Source organism: Phalangium opilio, unplaced genomic scaffold, assembly GCF_054372755.1.
Source record: "Phalangium opilio isolate 3A_F unplaced genomic scaffold, DU_Popi_V2 ptg000390l_1, whole genome shotgun sequence".
Taxonomy (NCBI): Eukaryota; Metazoa; Arthropoda; class Arachnida; order Opiliones; family Phalangiidae; genus Phalangium; species Phalangium opilio.
Genome location: NW_028324234.1, coordinates 1,937,300 through 1,964,522, shown reverse-complemented (window position 1 = coordinate 1,964,522; position 27,223 = coordinate 1,937,300). Strand labels below are relative to the sequence as shown.

Below are 27,223 nucleotides of genomic sequence, written 5' to 3'. Positions count from 1 at the left end.
CCCTTGCCCTTTTTTTCATAAAGGAGAAGCGGAGCACTTATTTGAGACGAATGAGATGATTGTTTTTGGCGCAGGACAAAAAATAATTTGCTAAAATTAACCTAACCAAAATCTAACTCCGAAAAAACCCCGACTATATTTTACATGTTAGGTACCGGGGTCGGGGTCGTCGAAAAAGTCGGGGATCCCCGGTTTTCGGGGTCGGGGTCGTGGTCGTGGTCCCCGTACGAACACTAGGTTCAGCCATGAAGGAAGGTAAAAATTAGCTGTTGTGAAAAGCTCTTTAGTTGCACCAGAAAAGGATAAAAGAAGAAGGATGACACTCTGTATCCTCTTAATATTTTGTAGAGATGGGCCGATACCGATACGATATCGGTATCGGTACCGATATTTGGCTTTAACCGATATATCGGTATCGGTTAAAAATGAACCGATATTTCTACCCGATATTTTTTGAAGAAAATAAATACTTAAGACCTAAACTCTGAGACAGCACAGTTTTTCATCTATTTTTGGATAACGTAACTAGTGTTTAAAATGGGGTTTTCGTATGATAAGCCAGTTTTATAGTCTCAAGTACCGAAATTGGATCGAGAGTCATCTTATAGAGATGGGCCGATACCGATACCATATCGGTATCGGTTTGATATCGGTTTAATCGAAGGATCGGGTAAAATATCGGTATCGGTACGTATCGGTTTCCCAAGTATCGGATCATATCGGTATCGGTTTAAACTGGTATCGGCCCATCTCTAATATTTTGTTTATGTAACATGATTCTTCCCAGGCGTAGGAACCCTTTTTGTTTACTCTCCCGCTCATCAAACTTCAGATGGGTAACTCTCGCACCGTGCTAGGGTGAATTCTATAACTGTTTGGTATTAACTTAATCCAAGTAGCAATTAAATAGGCGTGTTGACTTGGCTGGGACAAAAACGCACAAGCGCAAGCGCCTTGGCAAACAGTTAAGCAGCGCTAGTAGAGGAATGATAAGGGAACTATTTACATGGCGTATGGGCATTTAAAAACCTTGTGCACTCCAAATGTTAGGAATGACGATGTTGGGAAAAATCATGTTACAATTGTCCCGCTTTGTGGTGGTACACTTCTATCCAAGAGAAGTATTATATAATTCTGGTTGCACCTAGAGATGTGAGTCTCAGTCCAAAATTGACCGTCCGTAACTAACCGGAATTTTACCAAATGCCCCGTAAATTAACTATTTTTACTAGAGTGCTAATGAAGTTGATAAAACCATATCAGAGAACGTTGAACCGCATTTCTCAAAATTCAAATTGACTTTTACATTTTTCAAAAAATTTCGTATATAGTTGAACTGGTTTATACCGTGTTTGAATTTTAACCTCTCTACCTGTCACCGCGTTCGCAGTTGGTGAATTGGAGCAATCGTGTTCGCAGAAAGCAATATTGACTTCTACACCATTATCAGCGTTAGAGTTAAGATATACGCGGCGATCGGCTAGGGTTACGAGAAACGTCTAGCCTCCTAGCGTGGGCTACGACCAAAGGTTCACGCAATTGCTAGTTTTCTTATCATTTATTGTGAATCAATCGCCGTATATATCCTAAATTACCCAAAATTGATAAAGAGGCATATGCTTCAATTGAAACGTCAACAATAACCACGTTTAAAATTATTTTAGTAATAAAGTTTCTTTAAACGATTTAACTAGAATTAAGGTAAATTACTGTCGATTAAAATAATTAGTATCAAATATATTTAATTATTTATGAAAAACCTCTTAATTGTGTCTCGATTCGGAGAGGTTAATTTTGGTTTCTCAACTTGTTATTCTTGCGCTATCTCCAAAATCTAGGTTTTCTTATCATTTACTGTGAATCAATCGCCTTATATACCCTGAATTTCCCAAATAACTGATAAAGAGGCATACACTTGAATTCAAACGTCAACAATAGCTATTTTTAAAATGATTTTAGGAAAAACGTTTCTTAAAACGATATAACTCTAATTAAGGTAAATTAATGACGATTAAAACCATTAATATATTATAATATTTAAATTATTTAAGAAAAACCTTAATTTTGGTTTCCCATTCCCAACTTGTTTTATAGCATATGCCGACTGAAGTTCAAACTAAAGGTACAGTGACCGACGAATTGGATGACGAGCTTGAGGATGAGTACAAAGAAAGACTACGCAATTACGTAGGCTACGAGGACGATCCCCGATCTCCGGGGGCAAATCTAGGAACTCCCAATAGCCCCATCCAGGGCTTCAAAACTCCCAGTCCCATTCCAAGACGGTATGAAACCCCGCCCCCTCCCCCACCTCCCCCTCCCATCACACCTGCCAAAACACCTGAAGCTCAAATTATAAGAGACAAATCACCAGAAAACAGATCAGAAACGAGGAACCTTTCTAGGGAAGGGTAAGTGAATAAATAATCTTTCGCATTTTCTTTAAGCGTTATAAATAGGGATGAACCGTTACCGATACCATATCGGTATCCGCACCGATATTAGGGGTTTCCCGATAGTATCGGATCGGTTGCTGTAACATGATACTAAACCCATACTCGTTTAAAATGCGTTAGATTTCTATGAATGTCAATCGTGCTGATTTCTCATTTTTATATAAAAAAAACCTGAATTTAGTTTATATAATAACTAATAAGCAAAAATAAAGCCATAGAACTGAACTTGATTAAAATAAAAAGAAATATTTTTTATTTCCAAATTTTTAAATGACAAAAAAACTAATAGTTAGTTTCGCAAATATTTTTTTAGGTTTTAAATTAATTTCAGTTTTTTGCCTTCAATAATTCAGTGATAAATCAACTAACAGTTACTGTAAAGTAAAAGGATAAAAGGGACTCTCGGCATATACTAGTTACAAAAGACAAGCCGTGATATTATTTTGGAAGCACCTCTTAACTTAGTAGTGAAATTCATGAAATTACTCTAAATTATTTCCTAGTTTTTTAATACGTATATAAATGACACTGTACTACTAAAATATCGGTATCGGTTGAAGTATTGGTTTTGGATCATTGTGAGTAAATATCGGTATCGGGTTAAGTCGGGTATAGACCAACTCTAGTCATGAACATAGCCAAGTCTCATTTAAATCGCAAAATTTTAAACACGGCATAAAATATGCCTATTACCAGAAGGCCATTAAATTAGCCTAGGAAGTAACCAAAAGTGGGGTTTGGGACTCCCCTCTCTTGTGTAGCAATACTGAAGAAGGGCGACACATTCGCCACCTTGCGATAACTTTTCTCAGACCTCCGGTTAAGGCGCGACTCGTACGCCAAAAATTTGCCCTATTGGGAGAGAAACAACTATTGGCTGAACATGAAAGCTGGAGGTGGGGTGGCGTAGAGGTTAGCGCTTTCGCCTCGCAGCAAGAGGATCCCGGGTTCGATCCAGGACTGTGGCACCGGGTGAGAATCTCGGAACAAATCCTTCTGCGTAGAGTTTGCAAGTTCTCTCCCCGCTTGTTAAAAGGAGTTTTCCTCCGCGGTCTAACCCGGTTTCTCCTTTCCATCAAAACTTGCTGAGGTTAACGGTAATAGTTAGTATTGGGCGCTGTAGGTTAGCTGTGGCATAGGGGCTAGCCACCACCCCTCTATGCATTGTAAAGGGACCCACCTGTAAATATGCCACAGGTTTAGTGTGGAAATCCCTTCGTAGATAAAGCTTAGATTATTATTAGATTATCTCTAAAGAGACCCGAAAAGGCCAGCCTCCCAATGTGCAATCAGAGTTCTCTCTAGCATAACTTCGGGGGAAGGGATGGGGCTGTGAATTTGGGAACAGTCAAGGCCATTCGGTCTTGTGTGATTTTTTACTTTTGATGGTGCAAAAGCGTTATTTTTAAACGGAAAACTTCAAGCCCGTCGAGCAAGCTCGCGAGTCAATTGAAATATACAGGCCCACGAGATTTCACAAATATTTAGTACACTGGTTTCCTTTAACCTATAGACAGACGAAATGGTCTTTTGGGGTTCTATTTGTTGCCATCTTTGTAAATGGCAGCCAGAAACTTAAAAACTCCTCTTTATGGAATAATGTCCCCATGAAAATTAAAGAAAAATGTCCCGACGGGCTGACGGGCAACGCCCAGTGCCTTCGCTCCTAGGGCGCTACAAAAAAATATTAGTCATCAGTAAAATCTACCCATTCTTTATATCACTTTGATGGAAGTTCTTAATACACGCGAGCGACGTCGCGGGTAACAGCTAGTATCTATATAAATCAAAGTCCTGACAGACTAACTGATATTCAACGCCCAGCCCAAACCGCTGGCCCTAGTGGCCCTAAAAGTTGCAGGAACGTTACTCATAAGTAGTTGGCGCGTACTAGGAAAGAATTTTCTAATCCACCGCCATCTTAATAATTGACGCTCAGAAATGTAAAAATTCTTCTCTGTGCAACAACGTCCGCGCTGATTTCAAACATTTCACAAATATTTAGTACATTGGTTTCCTTTAACCTATAGATGGGCTGAATGGTCTTTTGGGTTTAATTTGTTGCCATCTTTTTAAATGGCGGCCAAAAATTTAAAAATCCTTCTTTATGGAATAATGTCCGCATGAAAAGTAATAAAAAAATATTCCGACAACGCCGAGTGCCTTCGCTCCTAGTAGAAAATAAATATAAAGACCCCAAAGATACAAATTCAGAAGTATCCGACCCCACAGATAAAATTTCAGAAGTATAGATAGGTAACCCCTCTCATCCACAACACTTTAGAGATAAACTAAAAGTTAAAACTCGATAGCTTATCATCTCTGTGGCTCAGTGGTAGAGTGTCATACTTCAGCGGGAACGTCCCGTGTTCGATTCCCGGTTGTGATCTAGGAAAAGTTAAAATGAAATATCTAACTCAGTTTACCCCTGTGGGTGGGTTGAGGTAATATAGGTTCCTTTTCAGCTACAAACAAACGATAACGAAATCGAAAACTCCGCCCACTACTATTACTACTTCGTACTTTAGCCTAATCTTACAGTACGATGTGGCTAAAAATAGCCCCAAACACATAAAAATGCTATTAAAAAGTGAATTTAAATTAGACATACCTTTTTAAAAAATTAAGTGTTCAACATATATATGAAGCTTTACATGAAAATTAAAAAAATCTTAACATTATCAGAAGTAAGATAAGGTGCTCGAAGTATCGAGGTAACCAAATTCCTTACTTGGCGAAAGTGAATATTCTTGATAACACAACAACGGTTGGCCCTCTGGTGGCGGTTTCCGAATTTTCCCTCCAAAACGTGAGACGCTCGCGGCGGTAGACGGCAGAACTAGATTCAAGCACCTGCGTCCGTGTTCCGCGGCTTTAGGTTGAGGGGAAAGGGGTAGGAAATGTTTTTGGAACTCGACCAATCTTTTTCTCTCTAGTGTAGGCGCTTAAAATCCTCAAATTTGTTCACTAGTGCCAGGATTTATTACCAATGCTACACACTTTACTTCAAGTCCCATATTCTACTTCTGACATTACTAAGTACCCGTAGTTAATCATTTGCAATTTAGTATAATTTATATGTAAATGTAATAACGCTAACACTGCGTGTTACTTTAAATGTGTTTCTTCAGCACAAGGTACGCGAATCTTCTACTGATTTAATAGGGTCTATTTCCATTGTAGATGTATAATATATTAACTACTATATTATTTTATTAATAGTACCGTAGCTATTGGCCCTTAGTAGGTAAGCCACCATATGGACTTTAAAGAAATCATGGGGTCTGCTCTTTGCCTCAAAATGAATAAAAAAACAAGTTGCGAAACCCAAAATTTTATCTCTCCGAGGCGAGATAAGGACTATCTACAAACGTATTTACCTATATATGTAACTATTGCTCTGTATTAATAAGCAACTACAGAAGTTAAAATTAGTTTATTATTTCACCATCATACAAAGATATATCATTACTTTCTTTGCGTGTAAATACTCTTCTGTCGTTATACTTCAACGATATTCTTAGTTTGTCAGAATGACTCTTATTAAGATGGCCCATGATAAAGCCGATTTATCCGAGGGGTCGGTCATTCTCGAAATCCCGTACGCTATCCGCAAAATCCAACTTAAGAAATCCGAAATCAATGACAAAATCACAAATCCGGAATGAAATCAAACATATTTTTGCCGCGTTCGAAATGCCATAAAAAATCCGAAATTAGTAAAGAAATCACAAAATCAGTAAAGAAATCACAAAATCAGTAAAGAAATCACAAAATCAGTAAAGAAATCACAAAATTAGTAAGGAAATCACAAAATCGTTAGAGAAATCACGAAATCGGTAAAGAAATCGTAAAATCAAGAGCGAAATCAGAATATCAGTAAAGAAATCGTAAAATCAAGAGCGAAATCAGAATATCAGTAATGATATCACTTAATTTACAAAATATATGAAATAAAGATATCACAAAATCAGTAAAGACATAACAAAATCAATAAAGAAATCACAAAATCAGTAAAAAAATCACGAAATCAGTGAAGAAATCACAATATCAGTAAAGAAATCACAAATCAGTAAAGAAATCACAAATCAGTAAAGAAATCACAAATCAGTAAAGAAATCACAATATCAGTAAAGAAATCACAAAATCAATAAAAATATCACACAATCAGTAAAGCAATTACAAAATCAATAAAGAAATCACAAAATCAGTAAAGAAATCACAAAATCAGTAAAGAAATCACAAAATCGTTAGAGAAATCACAAAATCAGTAAAGAAATCACAAAATCGTTAGAGAAATCACAAAATCAGTAAAGAAATCGTTAAATCAAGAGCGAAATCAGAATATCAGTATAGAAATCGTAAAATCAAGAGCGAAATCAGAATATCAGTAAAGATATCACTTAATTAACAAAATATATCACAAAATCAATAAAGATATCACAAAATCAGTAAAAATATCACAAAATCAATAAATAAATCACAAAATCAGTAAAGAAATCACAAAATCAGTAGAGAAATCACGAAATCCGTTGGATTTTATCGAATTTGAAATCAAACAAAATCCGACTAAATCAAATTAAATTCAACGAAGTCCGAAGAAATGAAATTGGATTTCAAAATCCCGTACACATTATATGCCTTTTGCCGCTTTTCAATATTTTGGTGCTGACTCGATTTTCGCCGAAAACGGACTTTTTCGCCGCAAAGTGGAAACACTGCCAGAAATATCCAAGGTACAAATGAATGTCGTCTGCTCTAAGCTATGGGAGGAATGAACAATGTTTTACAATTGCATGATTTGGAAGTTATACAATACAGGTCTATGATTGGTAGCCAAACGTTTTCACTGGCGAATATGGGAGCTCGTTCCTAGTGGCGCAAAAAGGTATTTTTATTTTCAGCCGGCTGAAAATTTACCGCTCCGGCAAATTTTCAACATGTTTCGGATCGATTTCCGTACCGTGAAAACCATCTTCCATGCAAGTTCAGCTAAGGCTTTAATTAAAAATAGTGCTCTTTGATGTAGGACATTAAAGTGCTTTTGAGATTTTAAAAGCGTGTCATACATGCTTCAAATTAATATATAATGGTTATTTGGCCTATAAACCCCGTTTAGATTTCTACTTCTCCGAGTGACGATGACGTCACGGAGAGGTATTACACTGGACGTGTCTGTGTTAGTGACCAATTTCGCAGTTGGCTTATCCGAGAAAACGAGTTCACAGAAAGAAATTGTAGGCTTCTACTACACTATCGTCGTTAGGATTAAGAAGTATACGCGGCGATCGGCTAGGGTTACGAGAAAAGTCTAGCCTCCTCCCATTGGCAGTTAAGGCTTCGACCAATTTTTCACGCCATTGCGGCTTTTCCTTACCCCTTCCTGTGAATATATCGCCTTATATACCCTAAATTTCCAAAAATTATGAAAGAGGCATACGCTTGAAATCTAATGTCAACAATAGCTATGTTATAAATGATTTTAGGGATAAAGTTTCTTAAAACGACTTAACTAAAATTAAGGTAAATTACTGCCAATTAAAATAATTAATGTCAATTATATTTATTTAATTATTTAAGAAAAACCTCTTCATTGCGTCTCGACTCGGAGAGGTTATTTTGGTTTACCGACTTGTTTAAGGTTGTTCTGAAAATCTCACGACACAGTAATGTAACACTGCTGTACAGACACCTGACCTTATTTTCAAAGTTTTTTTATTGGAAAATCCCACTGTTGAGGTTTTAACATTAGTAATTTTACTTTGAGATAAGGATATAAATTTCGAATATTTTGAATCTTGCCAAATCAATATATGGAATCAGTAACTTTCTAAAGCGATTGTAAACCAGCTCAAGGGTGATCAATAATGCTAATATGAAAAGCAATGGAAAATAAAGTATAAAATGACCCACATTTTAGAAACACCAAAAATTATCATATTTTTCCTCATTTTTTCCAAAATTGTTATCTTTGGTAGTTCAATATATCTTGGTAAGAAACGTACGTGGAGCAACTAACCAATGGAGTTAGAGTTTAAACAATTATTATCACGAGGGGTTTCAACAATATTTTTGCAAGTATCACCTGGTTATTGAGGTTTACTTTTCCCAATTTTTGGTAAATTTAAATTTAATTGATAGGATATTTCTCCCTATGAAAAAAACCACCGTTTCGTGTACAAATGATATAAAACGTCAAACTCCTCTGTTTAAGTATCATAACTTTATCTATATCTAAATAAATCAAAGTCCTGACTGACTGTTAATCAACGCCCAGCCCAAACCGCTTGCCCTAGAAGGCTGAAAATTTGCAAAAAAGTTACTCATAGGTAGTAGGCGCGTACTAAGAAAGATTTTCCAATCTACCGCCATCTTAATAAATGGCACCCAGAAATGTAAAAAATCTTCCCTAAGCAACAAAGTCCGCGAGTTTCAATCGATTTCTGGTGTATTTAGTACACTGGTTTCCTTTAACCTATAGATAGGCTGAATGGTCTATTAGGTTGGATTTGTTGCCATCTTTTTAAATGGCGGCCGGAAAACCCTTCTTAGTGGAATAATGTCCGCGTGAAAAGTAATAAAAAAATGTCCCGACGGGCTAACGGGCAACGCCGAGTCCCTTCGCTCCTAGGGTGCCACAAAATTTTAAATTATCAGTAAACTCACCGATTCTTTATATCATTTTGATGAAAGTTCTTATTACACGTGAGCGACGCCGCGGGTAACTGCTTGTATTATATATAATGCTGAAGACTTACTGAAAGCTAGTTTGAGAATTGACTACAATCGGTTTTGAAGTCCATCTTCCTCTTTAGTCAGTAAAAAGCCTTTAACAGTGCCCAACCAGGCATTAACATTGAGAGTAACGGTGTTCGTGTTAGTTGACATGCTAAGGGAAGATATCGGCTGGTCGGGCTTTTTGAAAAAAAGAGTACTGGATTTCGAAATTCAATTTGATTACTTCGGATTTTGTTTGATTTCGTCCGATTTTGTTTGATTTCAAAGTTTGATAAATTCCAAATAATTTCGTCGGATTTTTAGGTATTTCTATGACTGTTCACGAGCCGAGCTGAGTGAGCATTTTAAAAGCTCGGTTAACATATACATGTATAACAAAAATTGCTACTACCAACGTAAAACTTGAGAACGATTAGAAATGCCATCCAGTGTTTAGCAATGTAGTAGTGCAGTAAAACCCGCTCTGTAAAATATGCTGAAGGCTAAAGACGAGAGATTGCCAATTTTCCCACGCTTTATTTCATGTAAAAATACAACAGAACTCCATTGGTGGAGAGAATAAAGACTAAAAGGAAAGCACTATTTTAGTGACTAAGCTCGCGAGCCGGCTCGCGATTCGTAGTGGCTCGATGCCTGTTGGCTCGGCTCGACCATAAAAAAGCTCGCTCGTTAATTAATCGAGCCGCTGAAGTCAATACAAGTTGGGAAACCGAAATAGAGCTCTGTGTCGAGACGCAATGAAAAGGTTTTTTCTTGAAAAGGTTTTTTCTTAAATAATTAAATAAATGTAATTGATAAAAATTATTTCAATAGGCAGTAATTTCCCTTACCAAAATGAGAGTCTTATTTTAGTATAAAGTAAGTCTAAAATAAGGATCAAGGATATTTGGGTACCAAACTTGTCTCAAAAATTGTTAAAAAATATAATGGTTTCATATTGGACTCCTTTGAGACTAAATTTAGTCTTACATAAAAGGGCTCAGTTTTAGAGACTGTAAAAGGATTTCTTCTAGACTTGATTGAGAACACAAATCTGCGACTTATTATAGGACTCCTATAAGACACATTTTAATCTCACCAAATTAGGCTTAGTTTTTGAGATTGGAAAGCGAATCTTTCTAGACTTGATTGAGAACACAAATCTGCGACTTATTGTAGGACTCCTATAAGACACATTTTAATCTCACCAAATAAGGCTTAGTTTTTGAGATTGGAAAGAGATTCTTTCTACACTTGATTGAGAACACAAATATGCGACTTATTATAGGACTCCTATAAGACACATTTTAATCTCACTAAATAGGGCTTAGTTTTTGAGATTGGAAAACGATTCTTTCTAGACTTGATTGAGAACACAAATCTGCGACTTATTATAGGACTCCTATAAGACACATTTTAATCTCACCAAATAAGGCTTAGTTTTTGAGATTGGAAAGCGATTCTTTCTAGACTTGATTGAGAACACAAATCTGCGACTTATTATAGGACTCCTATAAGACACATTTTAATCTCACCAAATAAAGCTTAGTTTTTGAGATTGGAAAGCGATTCTTTCTAGACTTGATTGAGAACACAAATCTGCGACTTATTGTAGGACTCCTATGGGACACAATTTAATCTCACTAAATAGGGCTTAGTTTTTGAGATTGGAAAGCGAATCTTTCTAGACTTGATTGAGAACACAAATCTGCGACTTATTGTAGGACTCCTATAAGACACATTTTAATCTCACCAAATAAGGCTTAGTTTTTGAGATTGGAAAGCGATTCTTTCTAGACTTGATTGAGAACACAAATCTGCGACTTATTATAGGACTCCTATAAGACACATTTTAATCTCACCAAATAAGGCTTAGTTTTTGAGATTGGAAAGCGATTCTTTCTAGACTTGATTGAGAACACAAATATGCGACTTATTGTAGGACTCCTATGAGACACAATTTAATCTCACTAAATAAGGCTTAGTTTTTGAGATTGGAAAACGATTCTTTCTAGACTTGATTGAGAACACAAATCTGCGACTTATTATAGGACTCCTATAAGACACATTTTAATCTCACCAAATAAGGCTTAGTTTTTGAGATTGGAAAGAGATTCTTTCTACACTTGATTGAGAACACAAATATGCGACTTATTGTAGGACTCCTATGAGACACAATTTAATCTCACTAAATAAGGCTTAGTTTTTGAGATTGGAAAACGATTCTTTCTAGACTTGATTGAGAACACAAATCTGCGACTTATTATAGGACTCCTATAAGACACATTTTAATCTCACCAAATAAGGCTTAGTTTTTGAGATTGGAAAGCGATTCTTTCCAGACTTGATTGAGAACACAAATCTGCGACTTATTATAGGACTCCTATAAGACACATTTTAATCTCACCAAATAAGGCTTAGTTTTTGAGATTGGAAAGAGATTCTTTCTACACTTGATTGAGAACACAAATATGCGACTTATTATAGGACTCCTATAAGACACATTTTAATCTCACTAAATAGGGCTTAGTTTTTGAGATTGGAAAACGATTCTTTCTAGACTTGATTGAGAACACAAATCTGCGACTTATTATAGGACTCCTATAAGACACATTTTAATCTCACTAAATAAGGCTTAGTTTTTGAGATTGGAAAGCGATTCTTTCTAGACTTGATTGAGAACACAAATCTGCGACTTATTATAGGACTCCTATAAGACACATTTTAATCTCACCAAATAAAGCTTAGTTTTTGAGATTGGAAAGCGATTCTTTCTAGACTTGATTGAGAACACAAATCTGCGACTTATTGTAGGACTCCTATGGGACACAATTTAATCTCACTAAATAGGGCTTAGTTTTTGAGATTGGAAAGCGAATCTTTCTAGACTTGATTGAGAACACAAATCTGCGACTTATTGTAGGACTCCTATAAGACACATTTTAATCTCACCAAATAAGGCTTAGTTTTTGAGATTGGAAAGCGATTCTTTCTAGACTTGATTGAGAACACAAATCTGCGACTTATTATAGGACTCCTATAAGACACATTTTAATCTCACCAAATAAGGCTTAGTTTTTGAGATTGGAAAGCGATTCTTTCTAGACTTGATTGAGAACACAAATATGCGACTTATTGTAGGACTCCTATGAGACACAATTTAATCTCACTAAATAAGGCTTAGTTTTTGAGATTGGAAAACGATTCTTTCTAGACTTGATTGAGAACACAAAACTGCGACTTATTATAGGACTCCTATAAGACACATTTTAATCTCACCAAATAAGGCTTAGTTTTTGAGATTGGAAAGCGATTCTTTCCAGACTTGATTGAGAACACAAATCTGCGACTTATTATAGGACTCCTATAAGACACATTTTAATCTCACCAAATAAGGCTTAGTTTTTGAGATTGGAAAGCGATTCTTTCTAGACTTGATTGAGAACACAAATCTGCGACTTATTGTAGGACTCCTATGAGACACAATTTAATCTCACTAAATAGGGCTTAGTTTTTGAGATTGGAAAACGATTCTATCTAGACGTGATTGAGAACACAAATCTGCGACTTATTATAGGACTCCTATAAGACACATTTTAATCTCACCAAATAAGGCTTAGTTTTTGAGATTGGAAAGCGATTCTTTCCAGACTTGATTGAGAACACAAATCTGCGACTTATTATAGGACTCCTATAAGACACATTTTAATCTCACCAAATAAGGCTTAGTTTTTGAGATTGGAAAGCGATTCTTTCTAGACTTGATTGAGAACACAAATCTGCGACTTATTGTAGGACTCCTATGAGACACAATTTAATCTCACTAAATAGGGCTTAGTTTTTGAGATTGGAAAACGATTCTATCTAGACGTGATTGAGAACACAAATCTGCGACTTATTATAGGACTCCTATAAGACACATTTTAATCTCACCAAATAAGGCTTAGTTTTTGAGATTGGAAAGCGATTCTTTCTAGACTTGATTGAGAACACAAATCTGCGACTTATTATAGGACTCCTATAAGACACATTTTAATCTCACCAAATAAGGCTTAGTTTTTGAGATTGGAAAGAGATTCTTTCTACACTCTAAGAAATGGAAGTGTTAAAAAAGTGTTAAAATGGTGTAAACACCGTAAAAACACCCAAAAGAGAGTTTTATTACGTTGAGTTTTTAGGGGCCAATTTAAAGTGTAAATTCGGTGTAAAATAACACCATTAAAACACGGTTTTGAAATTAAACATGTAAAATTATAGTATACTGCGGGTTTTTTAAAAAAGGTCTTTCATTTTCATTAATGTTTTAATATTAAAGTCAATCCGAACAGTAAAAAATTATTGAAAACCTTAATTTTTAAACTTTTTTTTAAAGATGATATTCATGAAAGAATATATTTTTATCCATTAAATAAATTTAACAAGGAAATTCTTAATCCAACGGTATTGTACATTCATAAAGCACTGCTAAACGTGTTAGGTGACACTCTTAAAAGCGTTATGCGACACTCTTAAAAGTGTTATGCGAAACTCTCGCAGTGGCGTCGCTAGGCCTTTTATGGGGGCTATAGCGCCCCCAAATTTAAAAGTTAGCCCCCTCAAAATAATCCGTAAACTATACCAAAAAATTGCTCGTAGCCCCCTAAAATATATATATACACAATATTGTGTATATAAATTATAATGAAAAGTTCGTTAAGGTTCATCTTTGTAGAGATGAATTTCAATATCAAACAGTAGTGGGGACTAAAACCAAACGAAAACTATACTTAACAAGCTGGTCCAGCAACCAGAACATTTTGCACACCCAATCAATTTATAGGACATTGGTCCAGTGAGGCAGTGACCCCTATAAGTGTCTCAAAGTTATCTTATTTCCGTCCCTGCTTAAAATAAAACCGACGAAATAAATCACGGCTAGAAAAGGTTGAATTGGGGCGGAAATAACTGAAATACTTTGAGCCTCCTGGAAATTCGCGAGAGCGGAAATAAGCAGAAAACTTGAAATGTATCCAGGGGCACTATTCTCTAAAAATTTTAATGATTAAATACCCAAATCCAAATGTAAACATTAGGGTTGGTTCCATAAGGAGAGAGAGCTTAAAACCCTATTCTTTAATAGCGTTTTCCTTTGGGTCCTCGCGGAGCGCTCCCAAGGAGCAATAAAAATGGTAGTAGTAGTTTCCAGCTTCGTTAAAGACTGTTTTTGAAGAATAGGATCTCCTAGTTTTATTCCTCCATGGGAGCGCTCCGCGAGGACCCACGCTATAACCCAAATCCAAATCGACATTTGAATCTCCCGCCAAACATTTCACCATCTCAAATTATTCTCTTATTTCTTTAACCCAAATCGACATTTGAATCTCCCGCGAAACATTTACCCAAATGTACGTCACTTCCTCTTTCATTGCATAATTTATAAAACTAATTAATTATGAACATTTTTAACCATTTTTGGATATAATCGATTGTAACACACTTGTCATTAAATTTTCAGGGCTTATACTTAGCTTGAAAAATTGATATTTAAATCTAAGTAGGAGATTCAGTTAAGATTTTATGTTCGGCTCTAAAGCCTTAATAACAATGTTTAGTAAATAAATCATTATTAATGATTTATTTACTAATGTTACATTAATCACAATGTTTAGAGCCCGGCATTATCTATCCATTATCCAAGTTATTTTATCTTCATCCATACTCGAAAATTATCCACATAACTCATGCTAAATCGTATTATAATCCACAACTTTGTTTATAAATAATCGGTTATCCACCAATTTGTGGATAATGGATAGATAATGCCGAGCTCTAAACATTAATCATAATGTTTAGTAAATAATACAATTAGTCGCAGTGTATACAAAAATTATACTTAGCTTGAAAAATTGATATTTAAATCTAAGTAGGAAATTCAGTTAAGATTTGATAATTTTCGTTTTATTTGAACTAGTTTCTATATAGGAACTTAAATCAATTGGCCATTTGTATACACTTACCGACAATTGATTTTACTAATCGGGAATCTGTTTATAACATTAAATCGGAACTTCAAGTGTCACAAGACAGTAGATCACAAAAATTATATTTAGCTTGATAAAATAAAATTCAGTTAAGCAAAGGCTTAAACATTGCCGTCGGCAGTCCGCAAGATTCCCGCGTACGCAATATAGGACTCCCGGTCTACTCTACCGTCTACCGTAAAATCTGGCGCGTTTAGACCAGAGATCTATCCTTCGTTTATTCTCAGTATCATCTTAAGCTAAAAATATGAGGTTTTCTACGTACATAATTTACGATACCCCGGATAACGCGCGCGGTCTCTAGAGCCGCGCCAATCTTCCCTTATTTATTCTCAGTATCATCTTAAGCTTAAAATACGAGGTTACTAACCGACACGTCGCGCTCGGGAGCACGCCGCGCTCGGCATTCGAGGGATCAGGCAACTAGCGTAATACGCTTCCCATCGTACACCCTCAGAAAGACTTTATTACGGAGCGGCTTTCCCCTCGTCAACGAGAAACGCACGCCGTCCGAGGGATCAGCCAATGGCGTATTCCCCGGGTATTACCTTTTTGGTGGTTTTAATGCCGTAAATTCGGGAGATATGCCTTTAATCCGTTCTAATATTGAAATAAAAACTGTAAAAAGTAATCCCGAGTGTATTTCCGCGTTAAACGGCGTAATACGCTTCCCATCTTACACTCTCAGAAAGACTTTATTACAGAGTGGCTTCTCCCTCGTCAAATTTTCCGTATAGAGAAATATTTTGCAAACGCCATCTATGATGTCGTGTGCAAAATAAAAAAGACGAGCGAAATTCTTTCATCCACAATTGTCTCATAGTCAATAACTCGGTTCCGTACTCTTTATCATAAAAGTTTGTATATCTTTAATATACGAATAATAAGATTAAGCCCCCATATTTCAAGCCCTAGCAACGCTATTGCACTCTTGAAAGTGTTACGCGATACTCTTAAAAGTATTGTGTGACACTAAAAAAGCGAGACTAGGTTAGGTACTGGCCTCACAGTAGGGCGACTATTATTATTATTGTTACAATTGGGGAGAGGGGGGCTCACATCCTTGCACCAATGTCAGAGGCATATTGTGCACCCACAGATTCAGGCCTTGAAGAGACCTGTGGCCATGGTGTAGCGTAGAATTCGTTCCACCGTTATGGACTATAGACGCCAGCTTGAGAGGCCAACATGTGGGGCACATGCTTTTGTGACATGTCTTATCTTTATTTTGAGTAAAATTAGAGTAGAAAATGGGTTTTTTTTAAAATATTTTAGAGTAGATTCGGTCAAACGCGTTTCTGGTGTTCGAAAAACTCTTCGTGAAAAGGGATTGTTAAATTTAACGAGTTCGTCTGTATCTACTGCTGGGATATTATAGCCTCCAAAACCAATTTAACACCCGATGCATTTTTACTAATTTAAAACTTTCTGCCATTTCAGAAGTTATTAAGTCGGTGAAAATGACCAACATATCATGCAGTTTCACGCTGGATTTTGTGCAGTTTCACATTGCATGAGAGAACTACCCTTGTCTAAAGGGTTATAGCTCTGCATGTTAGAACTGTCCTCTTAAGTTCTCTCAAGGTGGAACCTTGCTATGAATATAGCGCTATTCGCGAATAAATCAAACACTCATATGAGAGTAAAAAATTAACTTTTAGTTCGGTATAAGAGTTAAAAAGGTGTTAAACTACACCTCTATTGCACCACTTTAATCTTATCTTTGACACCAATTGCTCAAATAAGTGTTATTAAACCCTTTTAGGGGTGTAAATGAACACCTGTAACGGTGTCAAATTTGGACCCATATAAACTACTTTTAAAGGTGTTAAGGCACACCCCATATTCTTAGAGTGTACCAGCATAGTTTTTTCCTTGTTTTTTTTGCAATTTGCAATTAAACAACAGAAAATCGAGGGAATCTTGCAATAGTATACAAGTAAGAGACTCGAGGGAATCTTACAATAGTATACAAGTAAGAGACTCCAGGGAATCTTACAATAGTATACAAGTAAGAGACTCCAGGGAATCTTACAATAGTATACAAGTAAGAGACTCCAGGGAATCTTGCAATAGTATACAAGCAAGAGACTCCAGGGAATTTTATAATAGTATACAAGGAAGAGACTCGAGGGAATCTTACAATAGTATACAAGCAAGAGACTCCAGGGAATCTTATAATAGTATACAAATAAGAGATGCGAGGAAATCTTACAATAGCATCCAAATACGACACTCCAGGGAGTCTTACTACAGTGTCCGAAGTAGAGACTAGAGGGAATCTTGCTATAGTGTCCAAATGAAAGACTCTATGAAATCTTACATTAGTGTCCAAAAAAAAGACTGCAGGAAATCTTACATTAGCATTCAAATACGACACTCCTGGAAGTCTTACTACAGTATCCGAATTAGAGACTAGAGGAAATCTTACTATAGTGTCAAAAAAAGAAACTCGAGGGAATCTTACTATAGTATCCCAATAAGACACTCCTGGGAATCTTACTATAGTGTCCGAAAATGTGACTCGGGGAGTCTTACTATAATGTCCAAATAAGGGACTCGAGGGAATCTTACTAAAGTGTCCAAAAAGAGACTCGAGGGAGTATTACTCTAGTATCAAAATATGAACACCCGATGGAAACTTACAATAGTATCCAAAATAGAGATTCGAAAGAATCTTACTATAGTGCCCAAAAAAGAGACTTAATGGAATGTCCAATTAAGAGACTCGAGGGGTACTGCTACAAGTCTTGTAAATTTAGAAATCCAAACTCAAATAAGTCTCGTTTTTGGACTGCCGGTGTACCTAGTGGGGACTTAATACGGTACTTAAATAAGTCTTGAAATTCGAACCGCGATTTTGGCAAGGGTTACCTTAATTCTAGTTAAATCGTTTTAAGAAACTTTATTCCTAAAATTATTTTAAACGTAGCTATTGGTGACGTTTGAATTCAAGCGTACGCTTCTTTAACAATTTTTGGAAATTAAGGATATATAAAGTGAGTCTCTCACATAATGGGGCCGCGGGCGCTCCCCTTTTCTCATAAACCCATTGAAAATAGTCTCCTTTCTAGCTTTGAGGCGTATTGCGGTACAGCAGCAGGCATATTGGTAGGGACAAATAATAACAGTAAGGACTCTAGTGAAAGTATTTCTCGATTCATGGGGCTCGTGGCCTTGTCCTTCAAAATAGCATTTGCGAAGCGAATCAGTCCGATTTTTCTTACATAGATAGTTTAAAAAACTAAGCGTAAGTTATGACTCAATGAGCCAACGACAACGCGCATTTTCCCCCAAAATTTAAGTTTTAATGTCTAGAAGAACTTAATGAGCAAATATTATTCCTCATTTGAAAATCATCGGTCCGCGACAATTTGGTCTCTCCGTTATGGTCTTGCCGATTTGGTCTAGCCGTTTTGGTCTCGGGACAAACGGGTCTCGGGACAAACGGGTCTCGGGACAAATAGGTCTCGGGACAAACGGGTCTCGGGACAAATGGGTCTCGGGACAAACGGGTCTCGGGACAAATGGGTCTCGGGACAAATAGGTCTCGGGACCTAGCCCAACCCAACCTTGTTTGGAGGTAAGAAGATTATTTATACCGAGTATTAAAAGCCCGCCTCTTACCACGAACAATTTATTAGCAATAATAGAAATATTTTGGAAAAGGTATCAGATAATTAATAGGAGAATATTTTGGAAAAGGTGGCAGCTAACTATTAGGAGAATATTTTGGAAAAGGTGGCAGCTAATTAATAGCAGAATATTTTGGAAAAGGTGGCAGCTAATTAATAGGAGAATATTTTGGAAAAGGTGGCAGCTAATTAATAGGAGAATATTTTGGAAAAGGTGGCAGCTAATTAATAGCAGAATATTTTGGAAAAGGTGGCAGCTAATTAATAGGAGAATATTTTGGAAAAGGTGGCAGCTAATTAATAGCAGGATATTTTGGAAAAGGTGGCAACGAATTATTGGAACCATTGTTTTGGAAAAGGTGGCAACGAATTATTGGGAACATTGCTTTGGAAAAGGAGGCAACTAATTAGGTAACCAAATAATCACGAGACCAAACCGTCCCGAGACCAAATAATCACGAGACCAAACCGTCCCGAGACCAAATAATCACGAGACCAAACCGTCCCGAGACCAAATAATCACGATACCAAATAGTCCCGAGACCAAATAATCACGATACCAAATAGTCCCGAGATCAAATAATCACGATACCAAATAGTCCCGAGACCAAAAAATCACGATACCAAATAGTCCCGAGACCAAATAATCACGATACCAAATAGTCCCGAGACCAAATAATCACGATACCAAATAGTCCCGAGACCAAAAAATCACCATACCAAATAGTCCCGAGACCAAAAATCACGAGACCAAATAATCCCGATACCAAATAGTCCCAAGACCAAATAATCACGATACCAAATAGTCCCGAGACAAAATAATCACGATGCCAAATAGTCCCGAGACCAAAAAATCACGGTACCAAATATTCCCGATACCAAATAGTCCCGAGACCAAATAATCACGATACCAAATAGTCCCGAGACCAAATAATCACGATACCAAATAGTCCCGAGACCAAAAAATCACCGTACCAAATAGTCCCGAGACCAAAAATCACGAGACCAAATAATCCCGATACCAAATAGTCCCGAGACCAAAAAATCACGATACCAAATAGTCCCGAGACCAAATAATCACGATACCAAATAGTCCCGAGACCAAAAAATCACGATACCAAATATTCCCGATACCAAATAGTCCCGAGACCAAATAATCACGATACCAAATAGTCCCGAGACCAAAAAATAACGATACCAAATAGTCCCGAGACCAAAAAATCACTAGACCAAATAATCACGAGACCAAATCGGTGAGACCAATTAGTCCCGCGATCAAATCGGCGAGACCAAAATGGCGAGACCAAATCGGCGAGACCATATTTTCCTGGTCCGGTAAATCATAATTTTCTGTTTTTCCAATTCTAAAGAGTAAAGAAATCGTCCAAAGACTAGAAACTAGAAACGTTTTCATGGATGAAGTTAGAAGGAGTTGAAATTTTAGTTTTAATGGAAGGAGTTGGGAGGAGTTTTACATTTCGCTTGCCGGATTTCTGCGGAGTTGAAACTTTTGATTATGCCATTGGGAGGAATTGGAGTCATTGTTGGATATTACCTTTGAGTTGCAAGGAGTTGGAGGTCAATATTTTCTGGTGTACCTCGTATGAGCAGTTACCCGTAGAGCAGTACTCGAAATAGCGGCGTTTTTCAAAACTGCTGTTTTAGAAATAGCGGCTGCTATTTTGGGAAATAGCAGTGTTTGTGTTGAGCTTCGAGAATTTCTTAACAATACAGTTATATTCGTTGTTTTCAAAAACTACCTTTTTCTGTGATCTTTTAATTAGTAATGTGACCTACTAACGGATCGTGTTTTTGAATTTTTTAAAGTACACTTAAATATTGTACTATTCTTCAGGCAGCATTAGTTTACAATTCTAATACCAGGACAGACAAATAATTCGAGAAGCTTATTTTATTTCGGAAGTAGATAATTGTAATCAGTAATTTTTTGGAAAAGGCATATTTTTATCTGAGAAGTCAATATAAACAACAATATTTTCGAAAAGGCGTAACATGCATTTTTACACGTTTTCCAAAATATTACTAACCTAAGTCTAACCAAACGAAACAAAACCTTAAAAACCCAACCGAACACAACCCAACCTAACCTACCCCAACCTGACCTGACCTGACCTAATACTATTTAATTTAATTAATCAACTTTAACCTAAACAAATTATCCATATCTGACCTAGTTCTATTTGAGTTCATATAACCCAACTGGGCCAGGTTACACCATAATAAACAACTATGGTTTTTCGCATGTCTGTTTTTCTGCTCTTTAGAGAACTACTGTAATAACGGTACGCCGCTTTTACGAGAACCGCTGTATCGATAATTACTGTAACGCGTAACTGCCATTTCGGGAAACCGCTATTTAGGGAACTGCTGTTATGAGGACCGCTATTGTGAAATCCGCTCATACGGGAACCACTCATGTGAGGGCTTCCCATATTTTAATTTTGCAGCTCTTTACATACTTTATAATGCCTTGATATTTCATTCTCTATTTACGACGTGTATTAAGACCTATAAATATCTATGAAATCGATTATTCATTGGCTTTTCCACATTTCAAAATCTATTCCCCGTATAGATTTACGCCTCTTCCTTGTATCATCAGTTTGAAAAGATTTTGGGTTGTTAGGCTTTCATAAACAGTGATCCACTATTAGACAGAAAGCGTCTTCGGTTTTTGTACCGACTGTCTTCAGGACCTCTTTAGAACAGGGACAGTTTATAATATATAGAAATCAGGTTGCTAGAACATCCCAAATATTAAAAAATATAAATTGTATATTTTATCAACCGACTTAAAATTCGGTTTATTGTTTTACGACGTTACTATAATAGATATAATTATGGGCGATGATAAAGTGTAGGTTTAATTTTAAGCCGCTTTTTCACAAACACTGGAAGAGTGGAAAATCCGAGGGGTCGGACGTTTCAGAAAAAGTGTTCGCGATTTCGAAATCCAATTTGATTTACACGGATTTTGTTTGATTTCAAAATTCGATTTTTAGACTTTTCCCGTGATTTTGTCGGATTCTGCGATTTCTTTTTCATTTTTCATTTCGCGAATTTTGTAATGGATTCCATGATTTCTTAACTGATTTTGTGTCTGATTTCGTGATTTCTTTATTGATTCTGCGATTTCTTTACTGATTCTGCGATTTCTTTACTTATTTTGTGATTTCTTTCCGGATTTTGCGATTTCTTTACTGATTCTGCGATTTCTTTACTTATTTTGTGATTTCTTTCCGGATTTTGCGATTTCTTTACTGATTTTGTGATTTCTTAATTGATTTTGTGATATCTTTATTGATTTTGTGATATTTTTATTGATTTTGTGGTATCTTTACTGATATTTCGATTTCGCTATTGATTTTGCGATTTCTTTACTGATTTTGTGATTTCTTTACTGATTTTGTGATTTTTCTAACAATTTTGTGATTTCTTTACTGATTTCGGATTTTTTATGGAATTTCGAAATCAGCAAAAATACTTTTGATTTCTTTCCAGATTTGTGATTTCTTGAGTTGCGGGTAGCGTACGGGATTTCGTGAATGACTGACCCCTGGGGAAAATAGCTCCTGAGATGGGTCCGACATTCCCAAAAAAAAAAGCTTACGGGATTTCGTGATTTCTCGATTTCGCAAATATTTTGATTTTTTTTTCGATTTGGTTTTTTCACGAAAAATTTCGGGATTTCTTCTTTGCATTTCGCCAAAGTTCTCTTCTTTGATTCCGGAATTTTGCCAAAAATTTCTTCTTTGATTTCGCGATTTCACCAAAGATTTCGTGATTTCTTCTTTGATTTCGTGATTTCTTCTTTCATTTCGCGATTTCGCCAAAGATTTTGTCATTTAGTGTGAAACATTTTGCGATTTTTGTGAGAAGCATACGACATTTCTTGTAAATATCGGACCCCTTTGGTATTTTCATAGCCGCTTGAAGTATTCACCAGACGTGAAAAAAACAGGAAATTAGAGAGAGAGAAACTGACATATTTCTAGCGTGTCCCTTAGTAAGAAGCTAGATGCAGAGGTCATGTGATAACATTTTAGCGATTCATATAAATGTTTTTTTTTGGGGGGGGGCTAGAGTTTTTTATTCTGAAAAATCTACACTAGCATATCTTTTTTTAGCCACATCGTAGTATACGATAGGCTATTAGTTTAACCCGAGCCGTAATAGTAGTAGTAGTTGTGGACGGAGTTTTCGCTTCGTTATCGACAGATTTTAGCTTAAATGGAACTCTTTACTACCTTAACCCACCAATAGGGGTAGCTGAGCTCGGTTAGAGATTTTATTTTATTTAAAAAATTTTACATCGCACACGAGAATTGAACCCGGGTCGCTGGCGCAGCAGTACGACACGCTACCACTGAACCATAGAGACTTGATAGAAGGCTAGAGTTTTCATCCTTTAGTTTATCTCTAAAGTGTCGGGGGTGGTACCTCTTTATCTGTGGGGTCGGATACATTTGATTTTGCATCTTTTGTTTCTTTATATTTATTTTATTTTTAAGTGCTAATTAAACAGATGACGATGTGTCTACTTTTCGTGGCTACACGGTCGTTTTCAATAGGTTTATAAAAAAGGACAAAAGACCGAATGGCCTTGACTGTTCCCAAATTCATAACCTAGGGAAAACTCGGTTTGTACAGTGGGAGGCGGGCGTTTTCCGGTCCCTTTAGAGATTCAGAGCTCATGTTCAACCAATAGCTGTTTCTCTCCCAATAGGGAAAATTTTGGCGTACGAGCCGCACCTAAACTGGAGGTCTGAGAAAAGTTATCACGAGGTGGCGAATATGTCGCCCTTCTTCAGTATTGCTTCACAAGAGAGGGGAGTCCCAAACCCTTCTTTAGTTTACTTCCTAGGCAAATTTAATGGACTTCTGATAGTGTTTATAGTCTCTGGCTAGTACATTAACTGTCTTTCTCCTATGTTTTAATTATGAGCGCAAAAATTGTTAAATCATGACAAAAATAGTTATTAATTTACTGTGAGCTATAAATCGTAATTAATAAATTATAGCGAACTTTATTCAAAGTTATGGGCACAGTAGCTATTTTTTTCACCAAAGCTCATTTACGAAATTCAGAGTTCAAAGAACTCATTTTTAACAGTGTACTTCTAATATTGATGTCTTAGTTACCTTTTGCTTTGCAATCATTGCCTTGCCATAAAGTTCCCTTTGTAAAAAATATATTGCTTATTTTAAAATGCAATTTTTTTCATTAAGGTTCTATTATCGTGACCCCATGGACATGCCAGCGGTCAACACCGTCGTTCCGGTACAAGTGCCAGTGCCCATCAAAAACGAAGAAGGTATGAAAATTGTACTGAGAAAGAGGCCCGTCAAAATTTCTACTATTGCACATTTCCTGCACCTAGAAACTAAGTGCATTTAAACAGTGAGCACAAATAGAAAGGAGAGTCAACGAGAGAAAGGGGGAAGGTAACTATAACGGCCGGCCAAGATTGCTCTCACGCGCACCTACCTCGGCGCACAGCCAAGGAGTAAGACGTCACGTCATCCGTTGAGAAGGAAATTCAAAAAGGGTATTCACGAAAATACGGTTAGAGGCTCACACCTCGGCCGTAATACTGGCCGAAACCTAAACAAACTTCTCTTTTTTTAGCCATATCGTAGTATACGATAGGCTCTTAGTTTGACCCGAGCCGTAGTAGTAGTAGTAGTAGTAGTACTTGTGGCCGGAGTTTTCGCTTTCGTTATCGTCAGATTTTAGCTTAAAAGGAACTTTATATTACCACAACCCACCCATTGGGGTAACTGGGCTCGGTTAGAGATTTAATTTTAATTAAAATGTTTTCAGGTCAGACCCGGGAATCGAACCCGGGATGCTGGCGCAATTGGCAGACATTCTACCAACTGAACCATAGAGACTTGATAGAAACTCCGAGTTTTTTTATTATTTATTTTTATCTCTAAAATGTCGGGGTGATGTGGGGTGGGGTACCTCTTAATCTGTGGGGTCGAATACTTTTGAATTTTTATCTGTGGGGTCGGATACTTATGAATTTGTATGTTTGGGGTTTTTATATTTATTTTCTTTTTATGTATGTGCTAATTAAATAGATAACGATTTTCCCCATTTCCTACCGCGCTTCTCATGTGTTTCGTTCTCGTTCGGTAGCTATCGTCATCTATGTTATGTTTGACTGGAACGTTTTGGCGGTTAATTCAAATGTGGGTTTAGATAGAGCTAACATAGTGTTAAATGAGCGTTATGCGTTTGATCATTTTAGCATTGCTAAAGGTAATTCGAGGGGATAATCACTAAAATGCGTAATCACTATAACTAAACTTTTTCTTTCAAAAGTTTCTGGTCATAAGTCCTTGTTAGAAATTTATAAGATGCGATAAGTGTGCATCGGCATAAGTCTATGTTGTAAACTCATCGAGGGGATTATCACTAAAAACTATTTGTTCTTCGATTCGCCGGAATATTAGAATTACAGCATAAGTAAATTTATACGGTCATAATTTAATCACTGTTTAGAGTAGGGAATCGAGGGGCTATTCACTCTGATTTTATGCACGGTAAATCATTTAAGCATTTACTCATTAGGGTAAGGTATAGAGGGGTTATCCACTCATTAGGGTAGGGTATAGAGGGGCTATTCACTCGTACTATATGGCTACTATTACGAGCCCTTGGGCCGTCTTGTTTTCCTCTCCGTTGCGCCGTTTGTGCATGTCCCAGCACTGAAAATGTTTTTGAAAGGGGGGGGGGGGCTTGACGGCGAATTTGGTCTCTCCGACTCGATCTTTCTTATTTTGGCTCTCTGATTTAAAATGCCGTCTTCTTGCGTGTTATCCTGTTATCCTGCTTTCTCGTGTGTCTTTTTTTTAGGTAGGTGTTGTTCAGGAATACATAGATTTACTACTTGGAATCTTTAAGAAGCCATAGACCGCATACAAATATCTGATTGACTGTGAGGGGAAGGGCCAAAAACCTTTAAACCGCCTGCTCCTCGTTCCTCGCGTCTCATTGGTTATGCGAATGCGTACTGCAGTCTGGGAAATAAGGGTATTTTTTAAACTAGTCCTTTGGACCAGTGACCCCCTAGTGTCTGAAATAATAAACTGGTCTCCGGATTGGTCCTAGCCTTTGTTCTACTATAGATTTGCAATTAATAAAGTGGTCCCGAGGACCAGTAACCCCCACTTCTTGAATTAAAAAACTAGTCCAAGCATTTAATAAACTGGTTTTGGACCAGAGGAAGTAAGCTATTTCCCAGACTGATGCGTAGGACTGAGTCGAGATCATGACCTTTTAGCTGTCGTATGCATCAGTTTCGGCTCGGAAATGGCCGGCCAGAGCGAGAACTTCGGTTAACGACGTTTTTGCCATTTTAGAAGCTGAAATTTCTCTAACTGTAAATCAAGTTGGCGATTTAGAAGTTATAGTGTAGCTCGCAATTCAGTATTGAAAATGAATGCTATAATAATATCGAGAAAAGAAGAAGTTTACTTTCCTTTAAACCTTTGCGTAGGTATACTGCTGTTTTGGTTCTGTATAACTCTGGTGAAGAGTGGAAGGAATTAAATTGTTACTCCACCCTGTAAGAATAGTAATATCGAGTTCTAAACTGAAAGAAAGACTCCAAGTATTTCCGCCCCTTTTGGAACTTAACCCTAGATCTACTCGTTCAGACGACGCATCTTGTTTATATTCGGGTTCAGCGCGCATAGTTCGCGGGAGTCGCGGCGCATGTCGCGAAATACGTCAATGTCACGTGGTTTTTCAGATCAAATAAATTATGCATGACGTCAACGGTGACGGTTTCTTCACCTCCTCCCTTTCAGTCAAGCACACAGTCCCATAAAATGGCCCCTTAAAGATTCCAAGTAATAAATCTATGTATTCCTGGTCGTTATATAACCAGATCTAGTTCTTCCCTTGAAGAGTAATTTACGCTTTAAAATACAGCGTAATTTACCATTTTTCCGAAATTACCCTATTTTTCCACCACTAACAGAGCTATTTGGTGTTGCTCACTTTATCTATATCAAATCAAAGTCCTGACTGACTGACTGACAGACTTACTGATAATCAACGCCCAGCCCAAACCGCTTGCCCTAGAAGGCTGAAAATTTGCAGGAACGTTACTCATAAGTAGTAGGCGCGTACTAAGAAAGATTTTTCCAATCAGCCGCCATCTTAAAAAATGGCGACCAGAAATGTAAAAAATCTTCTCTATGCAACAGAGTCCGCGCGTTTCAAACGATTTCGCAAATATTTAGTACACTGGTTTCCTTTGACCTATAGGCGGGTTGAATGGTCTTTCGGGTTCGATTTGTTGCCTTCTTTTTAAATGGCGGCCAAAAACTTAAAACTCTTCTTTATAGAATAATGTCC

General features: G+C 36.9%; 1 protein-coding gene across 1 annotated transcript in view; it reads left to right on the top strand.

Annotated features, from left to right (window-relative positions):
* Nucleotides 1-27,223, top strand: part of LOC149596160 (uncharacterized) — a 144,673-nt gene that overhangs the window by 103,772 nt on the left and 13,678 nt on the right. The window contains exons 14-15 of the mRNA XM_089861322.1: nt 2,095-2,411; nt 24,079-24,164. Of these exons, the coding sequence (XP_089717448.1) occupies nt 2,095-2,411; nt 24,079-24,164 (403 nt within the window). The remainder of the gene's footprint in view (nt 1-2,094; nt 2,412-24,078; nt 24,165-27,223) is intronic.